General features: G+C 40.5%; 1 protein-coding gene across 1 annotated transcript in view; it reads right to left on the bottom strand.

The window, feature by feature from the left end:
* LOC126481780 (uncharacterized) overlaps positions 1–22721 on the bottom strand; it is a 61738-nt gene that overhangs the window by 18393 nt on the left and 20624 nt on the right. Inside the window, exons 3-5 of the mRNA XM_050105735.1 lie at positions 19709–19942; positions 9644–9900; positions 7079–7181 (exon numbers count right to left, since the gene is read on the bottom strand). Of these exons, the coding sequence (XP_049961692.1) occupies positions 7079–7181; positions 9644–9900; positions 19709–19942 (594 nt within the window). The remainder of the gene's footprint in view (positions 1–7078; positions 7182–9643; positions 9901–19708; positions 19943–22721) is intronic.

Below are 22721 nucleotides of genomic sequence, written 5' to 3'. Positions count from 1 at the left end.
TTTAATGACCAGTGGCGTAGTTGCGTCTCCATAAAAAATAGGGAATCTAGTTGCGAGCAAAACTCATTCTTACCAACCTACTGTCTTGTTGGTACTAGATTTTTTATTGAGTTCTTAATTTCTTCTGGAGTTATAAATCTTCTTGGAGGCTAAAAGTTGTATTGTGATATGAAAATTTTCTTCGCAGCATTCTAATAGGCAGTTATTCCCTTATTCTGCTGTTGAACCTATGTGCTGGTAATTACGCAATTTCTTTCTGTCCTTGTCTCCGAAATGTCGTTTCAGCATTGTAAGAGTACTGTGATCGATACTTACGAGCGAACTAGCTATCAGGAGACGCTAGCTGGTGAACTTTGGCTATCAGAATCTTTGCTGTTTCAGCGGACAGGGCTTTGTCGTTTGCTCCGACGATGCTAGGCTGTAGCAAGCGCGCGAGGTCAGTTGTGGGTTGGATTGAAAAAGCCGGCGGATATGAATCGGTGAAATTAAAGTGGAAAGAGTTTAGTAATAGACTTATTACCAGATTTGTAAAGAGATAACGTCAACGGACAGTGGGCTTCAAAAGTGAATGTATTTGAATTTGTGAATCCCATCGACTTGAATGAATGGGACGTAGGTAAGCGTGTTCTGTTGTTGTATGTTCGATAAACAAAGTAGATGGACGTAAACTTTTACTGCAAAAGCTTTTACATTCACTCATCATTAACACTGTGTGGCCCATAGTTACAGACATGTCACAGATAGTTAGCCTTTTTTTCGGAATCTGTTGTAAATCACTCCCTTGAAGGTATTATAGCCAAACCTTAGGACCATGTTAACTTCAATTAGAATTGCTAAGGGAGATCTTACATGTGGTGTACCGTGCTGCGACACAATCTTTGTATTCGACGATCACGGAAGGGAAATATATCGAATACTCGCAGGAAAGGAGAAGGATTACAGAAGAGCAAGATATCGGAGTCGTGACACACCACTGATGACAGTGTAGCGAGCTATGTTCTGAAGCAGAAAAATATTCCACTGTCGGAAAAGGTGTAAAGACAAGGTAGGACACATTGTTGCTGTAGGAACCGTCAAGTAGAAGTTGAAGTTTATTTTTCACGAGCGTTTTGAATAAACTAATGATACGTACGGAAATGAAAATTAGTGCAAGAAGGCTACAGTAGTAAAAGACATGGAAGGACAGGCTGAGAGTAGTATCTGACAGGATTTTGAGTTGTACAAGCTAGAACCAGAAATCAAAAAGACAGATGCAGATTTAGGAAATTTCAGGAACAAGTGCAACAGACTCTTATTTAATAGACGAGGTAAGAGAAGCGAAAAACAGTACCAACCCAATTTTACGGCCATGGCAATAATGCTTAGAAAATGAAGGAAATAAGATAAGGTGGGAACCCACACGAGCAAGTACAGTTGAGCAAGGGAGATTAGAAATACAGACTCTTTTAGTAGTAGTAATGGGAAAGGTGGAGGAAAACACTAAGCACGCAATGGCTGGAAGACGTCAGGTTTGAAGTATATGAAGGAAGAGATAAAGGAAAATACAACTGAGATACAGAAAAAGATGGACAAAAACGCAGATGAAATAATCTGAGAAAAAGCAGAGGAAAATGTAGTTGAAATGAAAGAAGTTCAAGCACAAGGTAGAGAAAAAATGCATCCGAAACGAGAGAAGTAAAGACTGAGCATGCAGAATTCATCACTAAATGGAATGAACGAATCAGAAATACGAAGAATGAGCGATAAAAAGTGCAGAAATGAGTCGCGAACGCGAATTAAGTATTATGTAAATAGAATCTGCTGTGACTAGTTGCGTCGACAGTTATAGCCAGCTCAGAGCAGACTTAGTCCCTATACGAAACGAGGCAACAGGCAGAAAGAGTAACGATAGTTAGCGAGAACAGTGAGACGGAGACCGCCAAGATCAAGATGGAGTTAACAGCAAGCGTGAATGAAGAATAACTCAGGTATCTGGCGTAAAAACAGAATTCTACGGAAAGGCGTCACAATATAAACACAGTGGTGAAGAATGTAGTAGTAAATGGTTTAGAGGAAGAGCAAGTCTTAAGGATTGCAACAGTTCCCGAGCCGGAGGAAGACTACACCCAGTGCTTCTCTTATGCAGGCTAAAAAGGCGAGAAATAGACCGACAGCGGAAAGAAAAAGAATCAACATGAATGAGTGTGATGTACCAAGACGTGTTCTACTGTTGAACGTTAAATAAATTAAATAGATTATTGTAGAGACCCTTATCAACGTTTATAATTAACATTGCGTGGCCGATAGTTTCAGACACGTCACAGAAGCTAACTAAGAGTTTATTTTTTGTGTCAGTTGTAGTCTGTTGTAAGTCATCTTCTATAAAAGTCCGATACCAAGAAGTTTATAAAAACATGTTAATTTTAATTAGAATTGCTGAGGGAGAGCTTCCAACATCCAACGTTGTATACGACGCAAATGTAGAAACTCTTGCAGGATTCGGTTGCAAATCTTCACAGCTCAGCATAAGTGTTTGGATAACCCATTCCAACCATCGTGTCTTTTGTTAGGAAAAACATTCCAGTAAAAATGCAGAATGTTTCGTGGTTCCAGTTGCTTGAGGCATAGGCCATCATTTTCTAAGCCTTTCAAAAATTAATACAGATTACTGGCAAAGGAAAACATGAGAAGTAACACAAATTGCAAAACACTACAAAGTGGATTAGAAATCAGGTGAAGGGGGGGGGGGGTTATAATGGTCCTCGGAAGTGTCTGTGTAATTGCCTCGCACCAGACAACTCTGACATTCATGTACAGGGCCGAACATCAGATATTTTTCAAAATTTTAACCAATTTATTCGTGGAAATTTGATATGGGTAGGGTGTCGTAGCGAGTTCCAATTTAGGACATGTGCCGATGTTAGTGTTGAAACTGTAATGTAACGTTAATATAACTGTACTGCAGACAGTGGACCGGACGCTGTCGCGCACGGATTGACGACATTGTTTGCGCTCTACTACCTGGTGCTGTTGAAGGTGGAATAGCTTCGTGACTGTATAAACAACTTGCGCCAGAGATCATGATCTTGCACATCTAGGTCACCCACATAATGCAAGATGATTGTCTTGTTTAAGAGCATCTTGAAGAAGTTTATGCTGCAGTTTCTAGTATCTGTTCCGCGATGGTTCTGGGTATGAAAGTATATTTCATTTGGACAGAATGTCTGTTTTGATATAGTACACTTACTAAATTTCGCAGATGCTGCATTTTAAGATGCCTTTGATTAGCCACGCGTCTGGGCGCTAATTGTGGGATACTGTAGTGCTAACCAAACCGGACTTATCATTTGGTCTACTGTTCGCCAGGTAATTTGTTTCCAAAATGTCACGATTTGCACTAGACCTGTATTTCTGTTACAAACAACCAGTTTCGGTAGGCAACTGATCACCTTCACGTGCCTATACCGAATAGAAAAGATCATAATTAGACACAGTGATCACATACAAAAACAATCACCAAATATCCATAAAACATTCGTCACATAATCCGTGCATGGAAAATGACAATTGCCAGACATGTGTCAGATTACGACATTTTGTATCTGTTTCAAAGCTAAAAGCAACTGCATAACAATCATACAATCCAGGAAACCATGCGACTCACACATACGGTACTAAGTTAATCGAGGCAAACACAGGGTCAGGCTGAAGTGAAATATGTGCTTCTGTCACAAAAACGATGTCAAAAATTGTAGAAATCATTCCAAAGATGTTCTCTATGGGTAAACGACTTGTAATAAAAAGTGTTATCTCTGGGTCCAACGAAAGATTCAGATTAATTATTTACCATAATAAGGCTGAATTATTTCTTGTTTGCATTTTAATGGAAACCTTAATTAATCCATTGTAATAAAATTTGCGTGTGCAAACACATATACATTTTTATTTGCATATTTTTTTTAAAAATATCTTATCCTTTCAAGGACTTCAGGAGTATGTAGATGCATTAACAGAATGTCACTGTTTAAGCGTCAGATCAATGCTGTTCTGCTATTTTGTATGGAACAGCATGAAAGAAGGAACATGAAGTGGTTACAGTACATTTAATACACTGTGTTGTGGATTTTTTCTAACAATGAGGAGTTCGAGATTCCTGAACTGAAGTGACGGTTCTTCGATGAAATGCTATGTGCTCCATTTTATAATCTCCCTTCCTGTAGCTGCCTTGTGTTGTGCCTACATCGACAAAATATGCATTAATGGGGGAGCCTGGTAGACGCTCTGTAGAGTGAAATATTTTGTTCAGCTCTTTCAATTCTACCCACAAGCTTGCTGTAATGGGAAAAGACTCTTGGTTTTCTGCCGACGTAGATATCGCATTAATGGATCACCTGAATTTATATATATATATATATATATATATATATATATATATATATATATATATATATATATATTTTTTTTTTTTTTTTTTTTTTTTTTTTTTTGCAACTGGCACCATACTGTTGTCATTCCATGAAGCCACTAGTATATTGGCTGAACAGTCAAAGCTGAAGTCAAGTGTGCCTCTGGATTTACTTTCCAGTTCCCTCCCTTTACTTTTCACAGTTCTTTATTTGTCATAACTTCATTTTATTTTCTTATAATGAAATAAGAGTAATCCTGTTCAAAAAATGTAGCTTGTAAATCAAATGTTTGCGTATAGGAATGTATATGGGTATTCTACATCTACATCCATACTCCGCAAGCCACCTGACGGTGTATGGCAGAGGGTACCTTGAGTACCTCTATCGGTTCTCCCTTCTATTCCAGTCTCGTATTGTTCGTGGAAAGAAGGATTGTCGGTATGCTCGGTATGCCTCTGTGTGGGCTCTAATCTCAACAGGAATATAAATTTTTGTTCTCAATTCCGACACAACAAACAATGAAAATTCATGTACCCTGAATGATGATAAATGTGATTAAGATCGTATTATATATATTTTAGAACTTACATCTGTATAGTATTCTTTTGTTGCTAAAATGTGGTATAAGTACATGTGCACTTATCTTACAGCGAAAGAGAAATGGCAGAAAACATTGTATCTGATTTTTATATGCATAGAGCTAACGTCGTTTTAGAAGGATGCGCTTGAGCAGACAGTCACTGATTTTATATCAGGCATACTAATAGCCCTTTACCCTTGACTATATTAATATGAGAATATGGGAAAATTTACTTCTCTAATGAATAGGTGCACAGAGAAGTTATACTTACCCACAACTAGATCAGGCATATAATCCATTTTTAGCAAATCAAGTTTTCTCATGCAGTGAAAGATAAATGTTGTTTTATACAATGAAATGAGTCAGTTGGATGAAGTACGTAGTACTGCCATCTGTTGGAAGGTATAATAAAGAAGCAGTATGAGAATTTTTAAGCTCCTCAACAAATATCCTTCCAGACGAACGACAGTCGTATCTTGATTTACAATACATAACGTGTTGTAACTACTCTATCATCGTACTAGTTAAAAATTAATGTATCTAAACCTATAACAAATACGTGCACATTACAACATAAGTAGGGAAACTGGCTTTACAACCTTTTCAAAATCTAAAACATTTCTTACGACTGTATCAAACAATTATATATTGTAAAATACTATTGTAAATACGTGTTGTTTAATGCAGAAAGCACTAAGGCACAATTATTTATTTATATTCATCCTACCAGCATTCAATAGAAATGAATAGATCAACTTGTGTGAGGAGATACAAATCACAGAACAATCATTATAATGCCTCGTTATTTTTTTTTCATTCTGTGGGATATGCTATACATCTTCATGAAATACATCTGTTTATATCTTGTAGTTACATTACGCATGATATTTGAAACCAACAATTACTTCTACAAAAAACTGAAAGTAAGATACGAATGATAGAGTCAGAAGCTGTTATAAATGTAGAAGGAAAAGACGCAGTCTATCGTTCTGCCAGCTAAAGAATTACTGCATCAAAACCTAGCTCCTAATATACGATTCCCACTGTCGTCATACATTTTACTATCACAAACTACTCCAAACATCTTCTAAACACGTGCACATTGTACCGTACACAGGAAGACTACATACACGATATTATCTGCCTGTGATTTTTGTCTCAATAGACTACCTTAAGAGTGCATGCTACACAACTTATTCGAGATTATTGAATAAACGAAAACGAATGCAACATTGAAGCCGCAGTATACCATATTAGACGTTGCAAAGAAAATTTGACCATTACAGATGAATAAACGGGCGAAGAGAACTGAAGTGTAGTAAAAGGGAACTTGAAATGGCTAAATATTTAAAAAAAAAAAAGTTTCAGATGTGTTTCTTCTGGTTTTCATTTTGCTTTTGTTTCTTTTTTTTAATTTCCGAATTGTAAATACACCTTTTAGTGTAACGGCAGAGCAATATTTCTGCTTATGGACTTTCGTGTAGTAGCTCTGACAGCATTTCAATTAAGATGTTTACGAACAGTTACAGTAACTGAACAGTAAAAAACTGTTTTTTTAAAAGCACATAAATTTTAAAAATTAACCTCTGTAAACCTCTTATAGAATACTAATCGTACTTGTACAAGGTTATAATTTCTTTATATACCTAGAAAGTGACGTGAAATTGTTTCCTTCTTCCCCTTTTGCCAGCGTCAGGGTAAAGATGTAGATGCGTTCGTGTAAACTTTGTGCTGAATGTAACCTTCATTTATAGGCAGTAAATCTAATAGTCTGATTATTCAAAATTTCAGTAATCGGCCTTTATAATAATTTTAACTGATAATGGTCATAATTGTTGCTTCCCCATTTTTAACGACTCTGGATTGGTTTTCGTTCCTTTAAGATTTCGTGATAATCACAAATATAAAAATCTTACCAATTTATATCTCGCGATTCACTTCAACATTACGAGTTTTAGACTTTCTTCCATTTCCTGGTGTATCTGTGTAGTCTACCTTGGGTGAGGATCGCCGACAGTGTGACAATTCCAACAAGGCAAGCGTTTCTACTCTCTGTGCTGTGCTCGTTGTATCTCCTACTGTTAAGTGACAATGGTTGGTACCTGTTACTCACAAGGGCTGTGGTGACGAAGGCGCTGGCGCTGACGGTGATCATGTCAACGAGTAGCTCTCCCAGTAGTATGGGACCCACCAGCTTACTCAGCTGCTGAACCATCCTGCAAACAGGTAGCACTGTGCTGGTGAGGAGGCAAACAATGACACGTGCACAACAAGTACATATGGCCTCAACCTAACGAACATTTCGTATCAACAGATGACATTGCTATTTTCAGTACAATTGAAGAAGAATTACAGGATCTGCTGAATGGAATGAACAGTCTAATGAGTATACAATATAGATTGAGACTAAACAGAGGAAAGACACAAGTAATGAGAGGTAGCATAAATGAGAACAGTGAGAAACTTAACATCAGGATTAATGGTCACGAAGTAGGTGGTGTTAAATTGCAAGTCATTTATCGCTACAGATACAACCTTACGAGACGTCGTAGTTCTGGCCAAAGTTTTAGAGCAAAAATTGTTTGCACGCTATAATTTCAAGATATGATACTGAATTGTGTTAGAAAATTGTCATAAATAAGAACGCTTCAATATGCCGTAAATTACAGATTCAAAAGAACTGCGTTGACACCTGAATGTTTTGATACTCCAGTAGCAGTCACACCCTGCAACAGCCAATATATGCTCAACAAGATGTCAGTTACTTTTGAACCTAAATTTCAGTTTCGTCTTTGGATTAACCGGTACACTACTGTTGTATCGAACTTCTTGTAGTTTGTATGGTTCACTGCAGAAGCCACTTCCAACGGCGTTGGTGTTTTTAACTCACATTAGCCATGTCTTGAGTGATGGAAATCTATAGACCACACTCGTCCCAAATGACAAGCGTTGGTTTTCTATGAACTTGTCAACTGGAACTCTACAACATTAACTAAGGCGACCCTCTTTGCTCTCATTCCATTTTAATGCAGTACATCTATATTCTGCTAGCCACCATAAGGTGTGTGGCAGAGAGTACTTCTGGTACCACGAATCATCCTCCTGTCCTTTCCCCCTTCTATTAGCGAATGGTGCGTGGGAAGAACGACAGACGATAAACCCCCGCATGACCTCGATTTCCGTGATTTCACCGTTATAGTTTTGCTACACGTATGTGGGAAGAAACAGTATGTTGCTCGATTCTTCTTGGAACATATGCCTCCGGAATTTCAACAGTAAACCTGCCTTGCAGAACCTGCTACAGTAATTCATTAAGCATGTCCATAGCGCTCTCACGCGTACCAAACGTGTCACTCTTCCTGAGATTTTCTTTGTCTCTTCTATTAATCCAACCAGTTAAGGATCCAGGCTGAATAGTGTTATCCTAGAATCGGCTGAACATGTGATTAGGAAGTCACTTGTTGCTTGGAGTGACACCCCCTTAACATTCTTCCATCAATCATGGCCTGGGATATACTCGTCACGTAATTAGTTTTATATTGTTATTCCACTTTAGGTCACAACGACGGTTACTCCAATGTATTTCACCATCGTTTCAGTTTCCAGCAAGTTCCCGTAAATAACTCAATAGAACTAGAAGGTAGCTCTTCGACTATTTATGCGCAATAAGAAACATTTATTTACGTTGAGAATCAATTGCTAGAATCTGTACCGATCATCTATCATCTACAGGTCATCCTCCATTTAGCCATTGTCTTCTGGCGTTGCAGCCTCTCCATAGACATTGGTCAACTGCCTCATGGAACTTCCTACATTATCCGCTGTCTAACAGTAACAGCCATATAACACTCTCGAAATCACCTTTACTTCTGTTAATTTCATACAGTTAAGAACAACGAGTTGACTTCAAGCAAGGAATTTATATCAAAAATGAAGAAATTCCTCCAGCTGTATTTAAGGTGTCGAATTTATTTTGACAACTAGTTTCAACGTTGTAACAACATAATCTTCAGGCCCATACACTTGTTGACGTCAACTACGTGCGGCTGATACTAGAAGTCAGTGGTGAGATACGGACGTGCTCCGTGTGGAAGGTGGTTAGTATCCGTATCTCACCACTGACTTCTAGTACCAGCCGCACGCAGTTGACGTCAACAATTGTATGGGCCTGAAGATGACGTTGTTACAACGTTGAAACTAGTTGCCAAAATAAAATCGACACCTTAAATACAACTGGAGGAATTTCTCCATTTTAAACAAAAATTTATACCAGCTGACGTCCCACTGTCCTCCATTTCAACTATGGATGTACGAAGATCAAGCAAGGAAGTCCTAAAGCCAGTCCGAAATCTCGTCTGATGCCCAGTAAGATTGCATTCAGTTCATTGCGACACCTGGTATTTTTCCGAGGTCTACTTTCGCAGTAGCTCCTCCTGCTTTGCACGAGAAGACATGATTTCAGTACGATGATGCCCCATCCCACTCCAGTGTGACCGTGAGCAGCTGAACAACATAAAGCACACATTTCGGATTAGAAGGATAGCCTTGTCCCACGGTCAGCGTGATCACAACAAATGTATGGGTATGTTAAAATAACGCCCCTAATTTGTTTCGTAACGTTTATGCGTCAGATGCTATAGGTGAGAAATCAACAGCGCGAAACCACGTTTCTAAGTACCTCTCAATGTCGATGTGGTAGCGCACACACTCCCTCAGATGTTCCCTCATTCGCTCTTCTGCATCACACATGTTGCACTGTTTGTGATCGCCGGTTGTCTTATCGTACTGCTGGGTGCTGCACAAGTTCCTGGCCATGAGGTTGAGGACGCGAAGGTGGCCAGCCACGTAGATCATGAGAGTGCAGAGCGTGCTGTGTACCGTGATGGAGATAATGTTGCCGTAGAACAGGCCCGTGGACACGACAATGAACACAACCTGGAAACAAAATGATCAACAGTCTCAGGTTGTTTCTAGCATGCAAGATTTAGGGATTCTGTTTGGAAATCAAGAATTTGAGTCTCATTAATGTCTTCGCAGAGCTAGAGTAACACTGGTTGCGTTTTTTTGCCTCATAACAGTTATCGATTTCACCGTCTGCGACTGGTAGCATAATAGGGGCACTGCACTGTTAAGTCACTACTTTTTTCTACAAACGCATAAATAAATTAGTAAACACATAAACAAAGTAGTAATACCTGACATTATCGGAAAATGGAGGAAAGAGATCTTAAGTATTTCATTCAAAATTTTTGTAAGTTTTCTAGCACGTAAAAATACACGATATTAAATCTGGAAACTAGTTTCGGGTGTTCACATAAATAACCTCAAATTAGTCATGTTAAAGACATGGTATTCAACGTACACAGTAAGACTAGGCCTCATCGTCTGCACATTTTGGTATTTTCTCATATACGAAACAGCTAAATAAAGTGCTGGCTGTAACAACGAAATAAAAAGACTCTTACTAAAACATGCTTATTAAAATGGCCCTTGAGTGTAACATTTTTACGCTACATCGTTACAAAACTCATGTGCAAAACGAAGAGCATGGTCTAGTACCACTCTCGTTCATTTCACTGGTACAGCCAACACTTCATTGAAACTGTCTGTTATACACTGAAGACCGAGAGAAACAGGTATATCTGCCTAATATCGTGAAGTTTTCCCGCGAGCACGCAGAAGTGCCGCAACACGACGTGGCATGGACTCGACTAATATCTGGAGTAGTGCTGGAGGGATTTGACACCATGAATCCTAAACGGCTGTCCATAAATCCGTAAGAGTACGAGGGGATGCAGATCTCTAATGAACAGCACGTTTCAAGGTATCCTAGATATGCTCAATAATGTTCTTTTCCAGGGAGCTTGGTGGCCAGAGGAAGTGTTTAAACTCAGAAGAGTGTTCCCGGAGCCACTCTGTAGCAATTCTGGACGCGCGAGGGGGGGGGGGGAGGGGGGGGGTGGAGGGAGGGGGGTACGGCATAGTACTTCAGGAGTCGCCCAAGTCCGTCGGAATGCAGAATGAACATGCAGGTCACCAGATAGGATGCTAACGTACGTGTAACCTGCCAAAATCGTATCTACACCTATCAAGGAACCAATATCACTCTAACTGCACACGCCACACACCATTACAGAGCCCCCACCAGCTTGAACAGTCCCCTGCTGATATTCAGGGCCATAGATTCATGAGGTTGTCCCCATACCCAGACACGTCCATCTGCTCGATACAATTTGAAACGAAACTCTTCCGACCAGGTAAGACGTTTCCAGTCATCAACAGTCTAGTGTCGTTGTTTACGGGCCCAGGCGAGACGTAAAGCTTTGTGTCATGCAGTACACGAGTTTGCTTTGGGCATCGAAAGCCCACACCGATGATGTTTCGTTGAATGGTTCGCTCGCTGACACTTGCTGGTGGCCCAGCATTGATATCTGCAGCGCTTTGCGGAAGGGTTGCACACCTCTCACGTTGAACAATTTTGTTCAGTCGTCATTGGTCCCGTTCTTACAGGGTCATTTTCGGGCCGCAGCGATGTCGGACATTTGCTGTTTTGCCGGATTCTTAATGTTCACGGGACACTCGTGAAATGGTCGTACAGGAAAGCACCCCTTCATCGCTGCCTCGAAGTTGCTGTGTCCCATCGCTCGAGCGCCCACTACAACACCATGTTCAAACTCACTTAAATCTTGATAACTTATCGTTGTAGCTGCAGTAACCGATCTAATAACTGCGGCATATACTTGTATTATGTAGCCGTTGCTGATCGCAGCGCCTTATTCTGCCTGTTTACATATCTCTGGATTTGAATACGCATGCCTATACCAGTTTCTTTGGCGCTTCAGTGTTTAAGAATGTACCAAGGTATGGAGACTTTGCGGTCCAGCTTTACTGTGTACGTTGACACTACGTCCGATCTGAGGATGATTGCGTGCACAACAGAAACTAGGTATAAAATTCAGTGTTGAACATTTTTTGCCATCTAGACAACTAAAAAAACTGTACAAAATTTTAAAAAAATCTTTTGAACTTAAATAAAGTACTTACTCACACATATATATTAACCTTTTATATCTTTGTCTTAGACGTCTTGTCCTGTAATTAAATCGGAAACAGTTCCGAGCCAGACGTATGAATACAGAAAATTGTTTAAAAACATGATGTATGGATACAGGCGAATATTGTGCCCCAATACTAGTGAATTCGTACGAATGTAAGACATTCCATTTAAGATAGAAAAAGTGCTATTTCTATTACAGATTATGACATTACATAAAAAGAAAGAAAAACAAAACTAAGTAAGTCATAATGCAATAAACAATGTAAAGTTAATGAAAAGTGTTAAATTTAATTGTAATCAAATATGTGATAATGTTAAGAACTGTAACAAGTGTTAAATATGAAACGACACATGACCAGGATAGCTAAGCACTGTTTTTCGAGATTATTTGCTGTATGGTGCGGTTTCTCTGTACTTCTTTGGACTGTATTGTCGTGGTTTTTACTGTGATATGACTAGCTTACACTGGTATAACCTGGAGCTAAAATGCTGTCTAGGTTTCTTGATGAGACACATTCATGAACTATACATCCTGCAACCTCAAGATAAGCATAACTTTATCTAAAAGCCACATATATTTAACAATCTAACAGCTGCGTCCTTCGTTGCTTCCTTGTGGGGGCAAAATTCCAGCTTTTGTCCGCAATAAAAAGTAATGTCACATCGTTGACATTGCTTTATGTTAGTTATAGGGGTTGGAATGTTAGAACAGGAATTTATTTCCATCCTCCCCCTTCTATTCCCAGCTGAAGCTCCTCTTCTCCATTGCCACTACACTGGCACTTCATCAATAACACGCTGCCTCAGAAATCGAACTGCCCACTCTACATTTGAGGGTAGAGAATGAATGTTATGTCGGAAAACGTTTTCGTATTAATAATGAGTTCACATCCAAAGTAGACAACTTTGAGTAAACTGTTGATAGGAAATAAGGGTCCATCATCGTTTGGCGTTTATAACTTGCAGTATTTTCTAGTAGATGTAGAACAGTAGTAGAAATGTCTTCTTAAACAGTTATTTGGATTTTTGAAGAGCCAGGCAAGTAAGACACGTAATTGAGGACTCGAACAAATTGATCATACGTGTAATCATCCCCATGACATATGCCAGTCGTATCACAGGGGAAGTGATCTAATTACGATGACGGAAGGCGTTCAGCCCGCACCAGTGCAGTGAAGACATCAAGTCATTTCCACCTCCAGTCCTGCCCTCGTGGCTTCCTAGCAGAATATAGTAGAAGCATGTCAGCGGTGTCCAGATGAAGTCTCGGAACCTTATTCCTCCGTAACTCAGCTAAAGTGGCCGGTTCTCTAGAATATTCTGTTACCAGCTTTTATCCAGTTTTCTCTTTTTCAGTGTAAAACTTACGTGGGACTTTAAGAGCATTATATGTCACTAGAAAGTGTTACTTGATTCGTGTGACACGACAATTATTTAAGTGGGAGGTTTCAGTGGGGTAGCGAGCGGTGTTTGTGTCGCCCACACTTTGCGACAAAGTGGCAGACAGCGGTAGGGATGGGAAAAACAGGCCGGTTAAAACCGGTACCGGTATTGCAGTTCTAAATAACCGGTATTTTAGATACTTATTTGGTCTCGGCTATAACAGGTCTTTCGTATTTTTTGCTAGTGCTAAAAATTTCAGTGATTAAAAAAGGAGTGATTTTTATTGTACAAATTTGAACTGTTTTGAAATATTGCGTTATTAGTTCATGGTAAAAGCGACCAGTGCTATTTTAATATCAATGCCGACAGAAACGAGCAACTGACGCAAGGAATAAGAACTGGTACAGCACTGTTGAGACAATAACGTCCATGTGGCCATGTGTCGTCATTAAAAGTACGCGGTGTACGTGCACTGTGCAAAACTTGCCCCCACATGGTCAGTACGGTAGTTTCTCGCTTTCGTCGCCGGACATCCGTTGTATTGTAGAACGGCGCCAAGCCAGGTCTGCAAATACTTTTACGAAGCGGCGTAGCAATGAAGTAAAATGTTTCATTTTCTTTAAAAGATTAAAGACTTGTCAGCCATTTATGTGAACTAATAAGGAAGGAAAGTATACCAACAATAATAAATTAAAAGCTTAACAATTCATTCCTAGTATACAATGGAAATAGAAAGTAGCTGATCTTGTGCCTGTGACTTTATTAGCATATAACCGTTGAAAACAGACAAATTAACACGAAAAATAAAGTTTTTCAACGTCAGTTTTCACCCTTTATCACTTACTATTCATAATACCCAAATAGTGGTACGATCCCCGATTACAGCATAATTTTTGAGCAGAGTTTAAAAAAATTCGAATCAGTAGGAGAATTACTGGAAATTTTCGAGAAAACATGAGAACGATGGGTGGACGAAGTTTCCACTTATTATCCTATTTCACTTAGTAGTTTGGTTCCATGTATCTTGAAACTGAGTCAAAGTTTTTCAGTGTTTGTTCGATTTCTGCGTTTGCTACAGGAAATAATAGGAAAAAACCGAGACTGGGTTGTTTCAGAAACCGGTTAGTTCGTGTGGTTTTAACAGTCAGGTTAAACTGTCGTGGAAAATTACCGATATACCGGAAAACCAGTTGTTTCAGCAATAACAGCCATCCCTGGGCGGTGGACGCGCTCCGTCCTGTTGTGTGGCTCTTATGCTACAAAATCTGTAGTTCCTACACTTTTCGACTTGAATGTTCCGTTGAGGTAGTTAACCAGCAATAGATAAATGGATAAAAATATAATGTTCCCCTCAGATTTTTCTATAAGGCGTTGTGCAATGGCTTGTATATGCCTTTAATTATTTTAATAAAGTCTTTACTTGCTTGAAATAGTCTTTTAGTTAATCACCTTCTGGTGTCGATTCGTTTTGAAATGGAATACACACGCGACTGCGGACGTCATTTACAAAATTATGCAGGCTCTGTTTCGGATGTACCAAGAAAATGAAAATGGAACGAAATGGCGTTCAACAGTGAATCGATACCGTTTATGAAAGACAGCTACATTTACATTTGTTCTAAAATTATTGTACTGAACTGGAGGGTAACTTGAAATTAGTAACACGACATACATTTAAATCAGCTCCATTATTATTACAATAACATTAAATACTCACAGAAAGGATCACACCCAAGATACCACAAAAGTTAATCGGCTTCACCATCAGAGTCACAGAGACCTCAACACTGATAATATTACCTGTTTTATAGACAAAAAGCACAGCTCATTTGCCGTGAATTAGTTACAAGTACTTTGCTTTCTATTATCTCTTTGGGTACGTTACATTGTACGTAGTTGTGGCGACCCAGATTTCGCGGATGACCACGGACCGGTGGAAGGGCCACGACCTCCGATCAAAAACTCAAACAGACGGATGTGATGTCATTTCCGCCGTTCGTGCACGATAGCTTCTCACATATTGTTCGCGTTTGCACGCAAACAGTGTAAACCGTAATTGGCACAATGAAGAGCGATACTTCATAGGAAAGAGGGGAACACCCCCATTAATTGTTCTCAGGAATATAAAACGACACAGCGCCGAGAAGGTTTTGCAACCATAAATCAGAAAAAGATAAATAACTTTTTTATTATTTAATGAACAAAGAATATCGAGCGCTCAACTAGTATTTCTCGGAGAGGCCCTTCGACTGATATGTCCGCATGATTTGTGGCATGATTAATTAAGCTGTGAGACACATTTCAAATGGATTTTAATTGAAAATTAATATAAAAACTGACACAAGTACACATCCAGCAAAGCAGTACGCATTGGTGGAGGTGGTTACATACTATCACATTACATTCAACCTTTAGTTCTTAAGATTTATAATTTTTATGATGTGTTTTATTAACTGTTTATGAAATATCTCATATTTGATGGCACGAGCAATTTGAATCGTTTTCAAGCACTGCAACGAAGTTCTGCAATTGTTAAACTGAAGTACTGGACGAACTATTGCAGATAGAGTTAAATGTGAGATATCAACTTTGACTAAAATTTTAGCGCTCATCTAATGGCGTAATCAGAATCTCAATGTTTTTTATGTATCAAAGTATGTAAATTATGCTGGTGAAACTATGAAACTCGGTAAGTCAAATACAGGTTTAATTTTTCGTAAAGGTGGAACTGAGACTATAAAATGGCAGTGCTCATCTTGCTCGAAGACAGAGTTCGTAACTATTTGATTGTGGTAACGCTAACGTGATTCTGAGCTATGATCCAATCGGGTTTCCAAAAAGATTTTGGGAAAGCGTGAACGAGAATTGTTGTAGAGTCACGTAACCGCAGTCAGACGCATCTTTTCTACTTGTTGTAACGATTACTGTACGGAGTCACTAAAATACATTAATGGTATCTCCATATCAAGAGAACTCTGTCGTTTGATACTCGCCTGAGTTCCATGACTGAGCACAGCTCTTTGCCATTTATAATTTTCCAAGGCATTTCGTCCTGAATATTGCTCTGTCGTCCATATCCATACTTTCTCTGGGAATTTCTTATACACCTCTTTTCTTTCGAGACATATCTGTTGCTTTATGTACACCCAGCAAGCTACTGTATGTGCATGGTAGTTGGAACTTTGGACCAGTATTAACAACTTCCTGTCCTGTTCCACGTATGGAGTGAGTGCCTCCATACACTTGCACAGCCTATCTCTAAAACTGGTTCTTTGAATTAGCTCGTAAAAGAGCTAGAACAATGCAACCTTTCATTAAAAATTCGCACGGCATTTCAGTTAATATCTGTTATAATTGTCTGTACGCTCGACAGACCTACTATGATCCCTGCAGTGCGGCTATGAATTATATCCGCGCTGTGTAGCCGCGTGGTCAAGGGCGCCTTGTCACGGTTCGCGCGGCTCTCCCCGTCGGAGGTTCGAGTCCTCCCTCGGGCATGGGTGTGTATGTTGTCCTTAGCGTAAGTTCGTTTCAGTCAGATTAAGAAGTGTGTAAGCCTAGGGACCGATGACCTCAGCAGTCTGGTCCCATAAGAACTTACCACAAATTTCTAAAAATTATTTCAATGTGTCCTATCACAACTGTTTGATAAGCGAATGCGACTTGAGAAGGCTATTTAAGTCCGACGAATATAAACGACTGGTCTCGTTGTCTTCGCTAGGGATGACACTTCGTCGCTTTACCCTTAAGTGCATTTTAAACTCAAAATAAATAAATAGTTAATAAATTTTCCCCTGATGGCTTTAATCAGGAAGACAAACGGTAACTAGGGTGTATCTATTTGCAAATTACGTTATATAACGAGCCATAACGGAATATTTAATTTTGTAATAATAAGGTTTATTGTGTTCAAAATATTCATATTAATTCGAATACCCGTAAAATCAACAAATCTGTTAAGTGGTTAAGAAGTAACTTGAGTCCTCAATATAGTGGTTAGTGAACTCCCTATATGAAACTAAATAAATTAAAAGAGCTGGAAAAAGATAGCTGGCGTGCACAGATAGAGGTTGCACGAAGATGAATCGCATACCAATTCACACATAAACAGGGGCAAACCAACAGGCAAAGCTACAACCTGAGTGTCTATTAGCAGAAGAAATAAACTGTCTCCCGAAGCCAAAGTACCTCAAAGTCCAACCACAATGTACAGAAATAGTCCTATCCCCACTTCACACGAGAAAAGAAAATGTTCTGACGATCTGCTGGCAGAAAATAGAGCCCTGATTACCGCCAAATGATTCTAACAGTGAACTAGTGCGAAATAATTGTTAATCCCACTACTAACGGCCTGAAAAACTTCTACCCTCCAAAACAAGCGTGGATGGAATACCGCTCAAACTCACTTACATGTTGCTCAACCAAACTGGTGAGATGAATGGCAGTACGAGAAACAAAATTTTTTATTGCATGTGTAATTTTATTGTAGTTAATCCTGACGACTGTGCAGCAGTGGCACTGGACGCTATGGTATTGATCAAATTGTTTAGCTCAAGGTGTAATTTCATTGATTTTCTATTGCCGTTTTTATTTTCTATGGAGACTGGTGATATACCATTTTATTTGGTGAACTGATTATTTGCAGTGAGAGGACTCACGCCAAACTGAGATTCCGTTCTGCGACGTATACAATGTTGTGGTCGCTACTCTTTCTGAGTGAAGACACTGAGAGCAGCATTAGAATTAAAAAGCGGCAATCGTGTATCTTGTTCTCGGCACTACAGCTGTACATGGCTCTCCTTGCCAGCCCTGAACGCTATCTGTCTGTGGTGCTTCATAACACGTCTAACGTTGGGGCTCCCGATAAGTAGTAAACGACTCCCTGCCATGTGCCTGGTCGAACCCTGCTAAAGCAGTGGCCACAGATCCACTCACAGGATTAATGGGCGAGGACAGACGGCCAGTCTGCACATTGGCCCTCAGCCTAGAGCGGGGCTAACGCGTTACCACCCGCCACTCACGATGCCGTGAGGGCGGGTGCACCGCACCGGATTACACTAGGAATTATCTTGGCAGCACAGCCCATGGGCAAAACAATCGACGCCTGAGGTGTCCGATGCGGCGCGCCATATTCTCCGCCATCGCAACACCCCGAGGCAGCAGCCTGAAGCGGACTGACCGTAGCCAACAGCGCATTCAGCTGTACGCGAACTGCGGCCAGCTCCTCTTGCGGCCCCACACAGGAAGCACACGTCCTAACCATCCTAGCAAGGCTAGAAGAGGAAGTAAACTATAAAAGCAGACAGAATCCCAGATATGTAACATGCTACCCTCCTGATGTGTCCTGAATGAACGATGGTGCGTTAATGAGCTATGTAGCTGGCTGGCTGTTCAGTGAGCAACTAGTGCGCTACAGACTGAATGAATTTACCCTTACAGAAACGTAAGATTAAACCTCCTAAACAGAACACCACGCACGAAATATAATACTAGCAAAAGACAGAAAATGATAAACACTTAACTTACTCTATGGATGTATATTATCCGCTACCTGTGACCTATGTGAAGTGTGAATTATTACTGATTAAGCTTTATACCAATATCTGTAAAATTGTGTATTTCAATGTCATTGATCATAACTAAATATTTTTAGCGTAAAGAAATATTAATTACGTCAGTACGAGCTTTTCCCAGAAGGTTTTGGATTGTCCCAGTCAGGCACACAGTTTTAATCTGACAGGATGTTCCATTAAGTAATTTAATTACATTCCTGTAGCTATCACTGTATTTAATTTGCACGCTCATCTACTTCAAGCGTAATACATTATTCATCAGACACTTGTTCAAATGGTTCAAATGGCTCTGAGCACTATGGGACTTAACTGCGGAGGTCATCAGTCCCCTAGAACTTAGAACTACTTAAACCTAACTAACCTAAGGACATCACACACATCCATGCCCGAGGCAGGATTCGAACCTGCGACCGTAGCGGTCTCGCGGTTCCAGACTGTAGTGCCTAGAACCGCTCGGCCAATCCGGCCGGCAACACTTGTCTGGTCTAAGACTCTGTAAATTTCGCAGTTTTAGATTACCTTTTGTATCACAAATTTATCAGGCTACAGTCGATTCTGAACTATGCCCAGTGTACAATTTGTAAAGTGTTACGAAGATGCAAAACCATGTAATATTGTAAATGTTCTACAACAAAATTTTACAAATAAAAATCAATTTTTTTCTTAGCTAGTCTTACAATAATCCAAAAATTCGTCTGTTAATAGGAAAGATGCCGTGTTGTAAATGTACCTGGTAGGCAGGTGGCTCCGTGAAGGAGAACGGGTACCAGACGACGGTGGGGAAGCCACTCTGGCTGCGACACTCTGTAGTGGAGCAGCTCTGCACTCGCAACATAGGCTGCACTTCCCAGGCCACGTACAAACACAGTCCCATCCACGCTTGCATTAGAGAAATCCAGCGGCCTCTGCGTGCACACTCGCCAAACACGAACGCCTTTTCTCGCTCAAATGTTCTTCCATAGCGCTGAAAAATCGCTTTAATCGCTAACTTAATAGCAACATTTACAATAATTTATACAACTGGAAAAAAAACTAGAGCAGCTGGCATTAAGTGTACATCACAAGCCGTGCAAAGTGCCGTGGGGTTTAAGGCAACGTGTTCATGATCTGGTAGTAAGGGGATCAAAACGCAATATGGGAACTTGGAGCTAGGTTTCTGTGTTTTCCCTAAATAGATTAAGACAAATACGGAGAGTGGCTGATTTTCCTCCCAGCTTTGACCTAACCATCCACCTTTACCCTCCACTGTCGTCGACGGGACGCTAAAAGCTAGTACTAAATGATTAAATATAATCATCCATCTAAGAAAATCAAAGGGAAAGTGAGATATCTGGCGTCTACAGATTACTTAGCATACTTTACTTTAGGTCTAGCTCTATTATTTTTACAAAATCGAAAACTGGACTGAGCTACTGCAAGTGCTTTAGAACTAAAAGGAGTCCCTCGAAGTTTGTAACACAGAAGTGTATTTGGCTCTTTCATTGCACAATTATACAGCCATGTGTTACGAATTTTGTGAAACATACTTTCGCTGTTGACTACAAATGAATAAAATGTTTGAACTAAGAGAGTTTCTGGCATATGTCGAGTCTAGGTTATGGTATTTAAGAAGTGCATAACAATACAATTGAGATCAGCTGCTACGTCGCCATGGCATATGGAATGATTCTTTGAGTCACGTGACTAGGAAATCTTCAGAACTTGCAGTGTCTATCACCGTGACGGCCAAGCGCGGACCCGACAAGAAGCGCGTTTTCAGTGCAAACTGGTCGCTATTAATCAAGGGTTCCCGACAACTAAACACTACTACATCTCCGAAGTAGTACAAACACCGAACTTTCCGCTTGTCACCTCGTCAGGATGTAGTGTTACCGTCATCTGAGGAAATCAGCGGCCGCCAGACCAAACTACTGCACGCAACGAGTTGCAGGGACCGGGTTCACGACAACCTATCGTTCGTTGTGACAGCACCTGATAAACCAGCCATAGCGCAGCAAACCAGCTTCCTATTCAATGGCGGACAACAGCTATTAGTGAGCCACCACACTTTCTAAAACCCGTAAATATATCTCAGCTCGCCACAGGTCACCCATTGTTACGATTACACAATTGCATTGCAGTAGAAGCAGCGACATCCATAAAATATTTGCGAGCATGGTTAAGGAGATGAAACTAATCGCAGGCAAGGTAGATGCCAGACATATTCATTGGAAGAATTGTCAGGAAGTGCAGTCCAGCCATAAAGGAGGCAGTTTACAAGAACCTCATTGGACCAATGATAGAATATTGCTCGTTAGTCTGCGATTCGTACTAGATAGAACAGACTGAGGAAATAGAGAAGAATGAATGAAGAGTATCGCGTTTTGCATCAGGTTCATTTAGTCGGCACTAGAGCGTTGGGGAGATACTCAGCTAACGTCAGTGGCGTATGCGGAGGAGAGGCGTGCTGCATCACGGTGTGCTTTACTGTTAAAATTCCGAGAGCGTACGTTCCCGGAAAAGTCAAGCAATATATTGCTAATTTCTGTGTGTATCGCGTGAAAAGACCATGAACATAAAGTCGGAGAGATTCGAGCAGGCACTGAAACTTCCCAACAATCACTATCCCCGAAACGTTTACAACTGGAACAGGAAAGGGAGAAGTGACATTACTACATAAAATACCCACCGCCACACAGCGTAAGGTGACTTGCATAGTATATACGCAGATGTAGATAAAGCAGTCACAAGATCAGCATGGGTTGCAGGAACGCTGCCACTGGATGCTAGGAGCATGGGACTGATAAGCTGCGCTGTACATTGGTGCTTAAAATGACGGGGTAAGAGTTTGTCAAAAACTACCTGGACGAGAGACGTGAGCACGGGATGAAATGAGACGTGACGCAACTGATACGTGCACCATCAACTTCCTCTGGCGAACGATACAATAACCGACGGAATGATGTACGTCGATTTACGCTCCTGAAGCACTTCAGATGGGATAAGAGAGTGCAACTCTTCATCTTTCTTGGTGACGAAATGGTTTTAGAAACTCTCGATGCAGATAAGAGTGCTTGTGTAATACCTTCCTCCCCTCTCTTGAGAGCCCACTCAATGAAGAGCAAAAAATGTCAAATGGTAGGAAAAATTCGTGCAGTTGCAAATTTTTGTACAATGCTTGGAAGGAGTGCCATGAACAACATGCGAGGTAATTATGTGCTTCGGGAGAGCCGGCTGGAGAAGGGAGGAGGGGCCTAGAGGCTAGTCACGTGAGGAAAAGTGGGTCGCTGGATTGTGGTCACCTACTTCCTCCCTTCTTAAGGAATGCGAACAGAAGAGCGAGGAGACGAGTCTCCACTATCTATACCCCACTACGTCACAAGAAGCAACTTCAGGATGTTTCACAAAACCAACTCGACTCTTCCACAGCGTACCTTATTACTCACTGTTGACGCATTGTGCGGATGCGATCGGTGGTATTTATTTTCCACAAAGTGTGTTGACACAACACTGAACACATATACGTGTTACTAAAAATACTACTCAAACATAAACATTTTGAAAAATTCTCCATATATCTTTGCGCACTGTTCTACACTGCTAGAGAGGAATCGATTACCAGTCGTCCTGTATGGTATTTGTAGCGTTCTTCAGTGAAATCTAGTGGCTAGCGTTGCTGCCTCTGGATCCCGGGATCCCAGGTTCGATTCCCGGCCGGGTTGGGGATTTTCTCTGCCCAGGGACTCGGTGTTTGTGTTGTCCTC

This window comes from Schistocerca serialis, chromosome 5 (assembly GCF_023864345.2).
Source record: "Schistocerca serialis cubense isolate TAMUIC-IGC-003099 chromosome 5, iqSchSeri2.2, whole genome shotgun sequence".
NCBI classification, from domain to species: domain Eukaryota; kingdom Metazoa; phylum Arthropoda; class Insecta; order Orthoptera; family Acrididae; genus Schistocerca; species Schistocerca serialis.
This window is presented reverse-complemented; position numbering and strand designations above follow the sequence as displayed.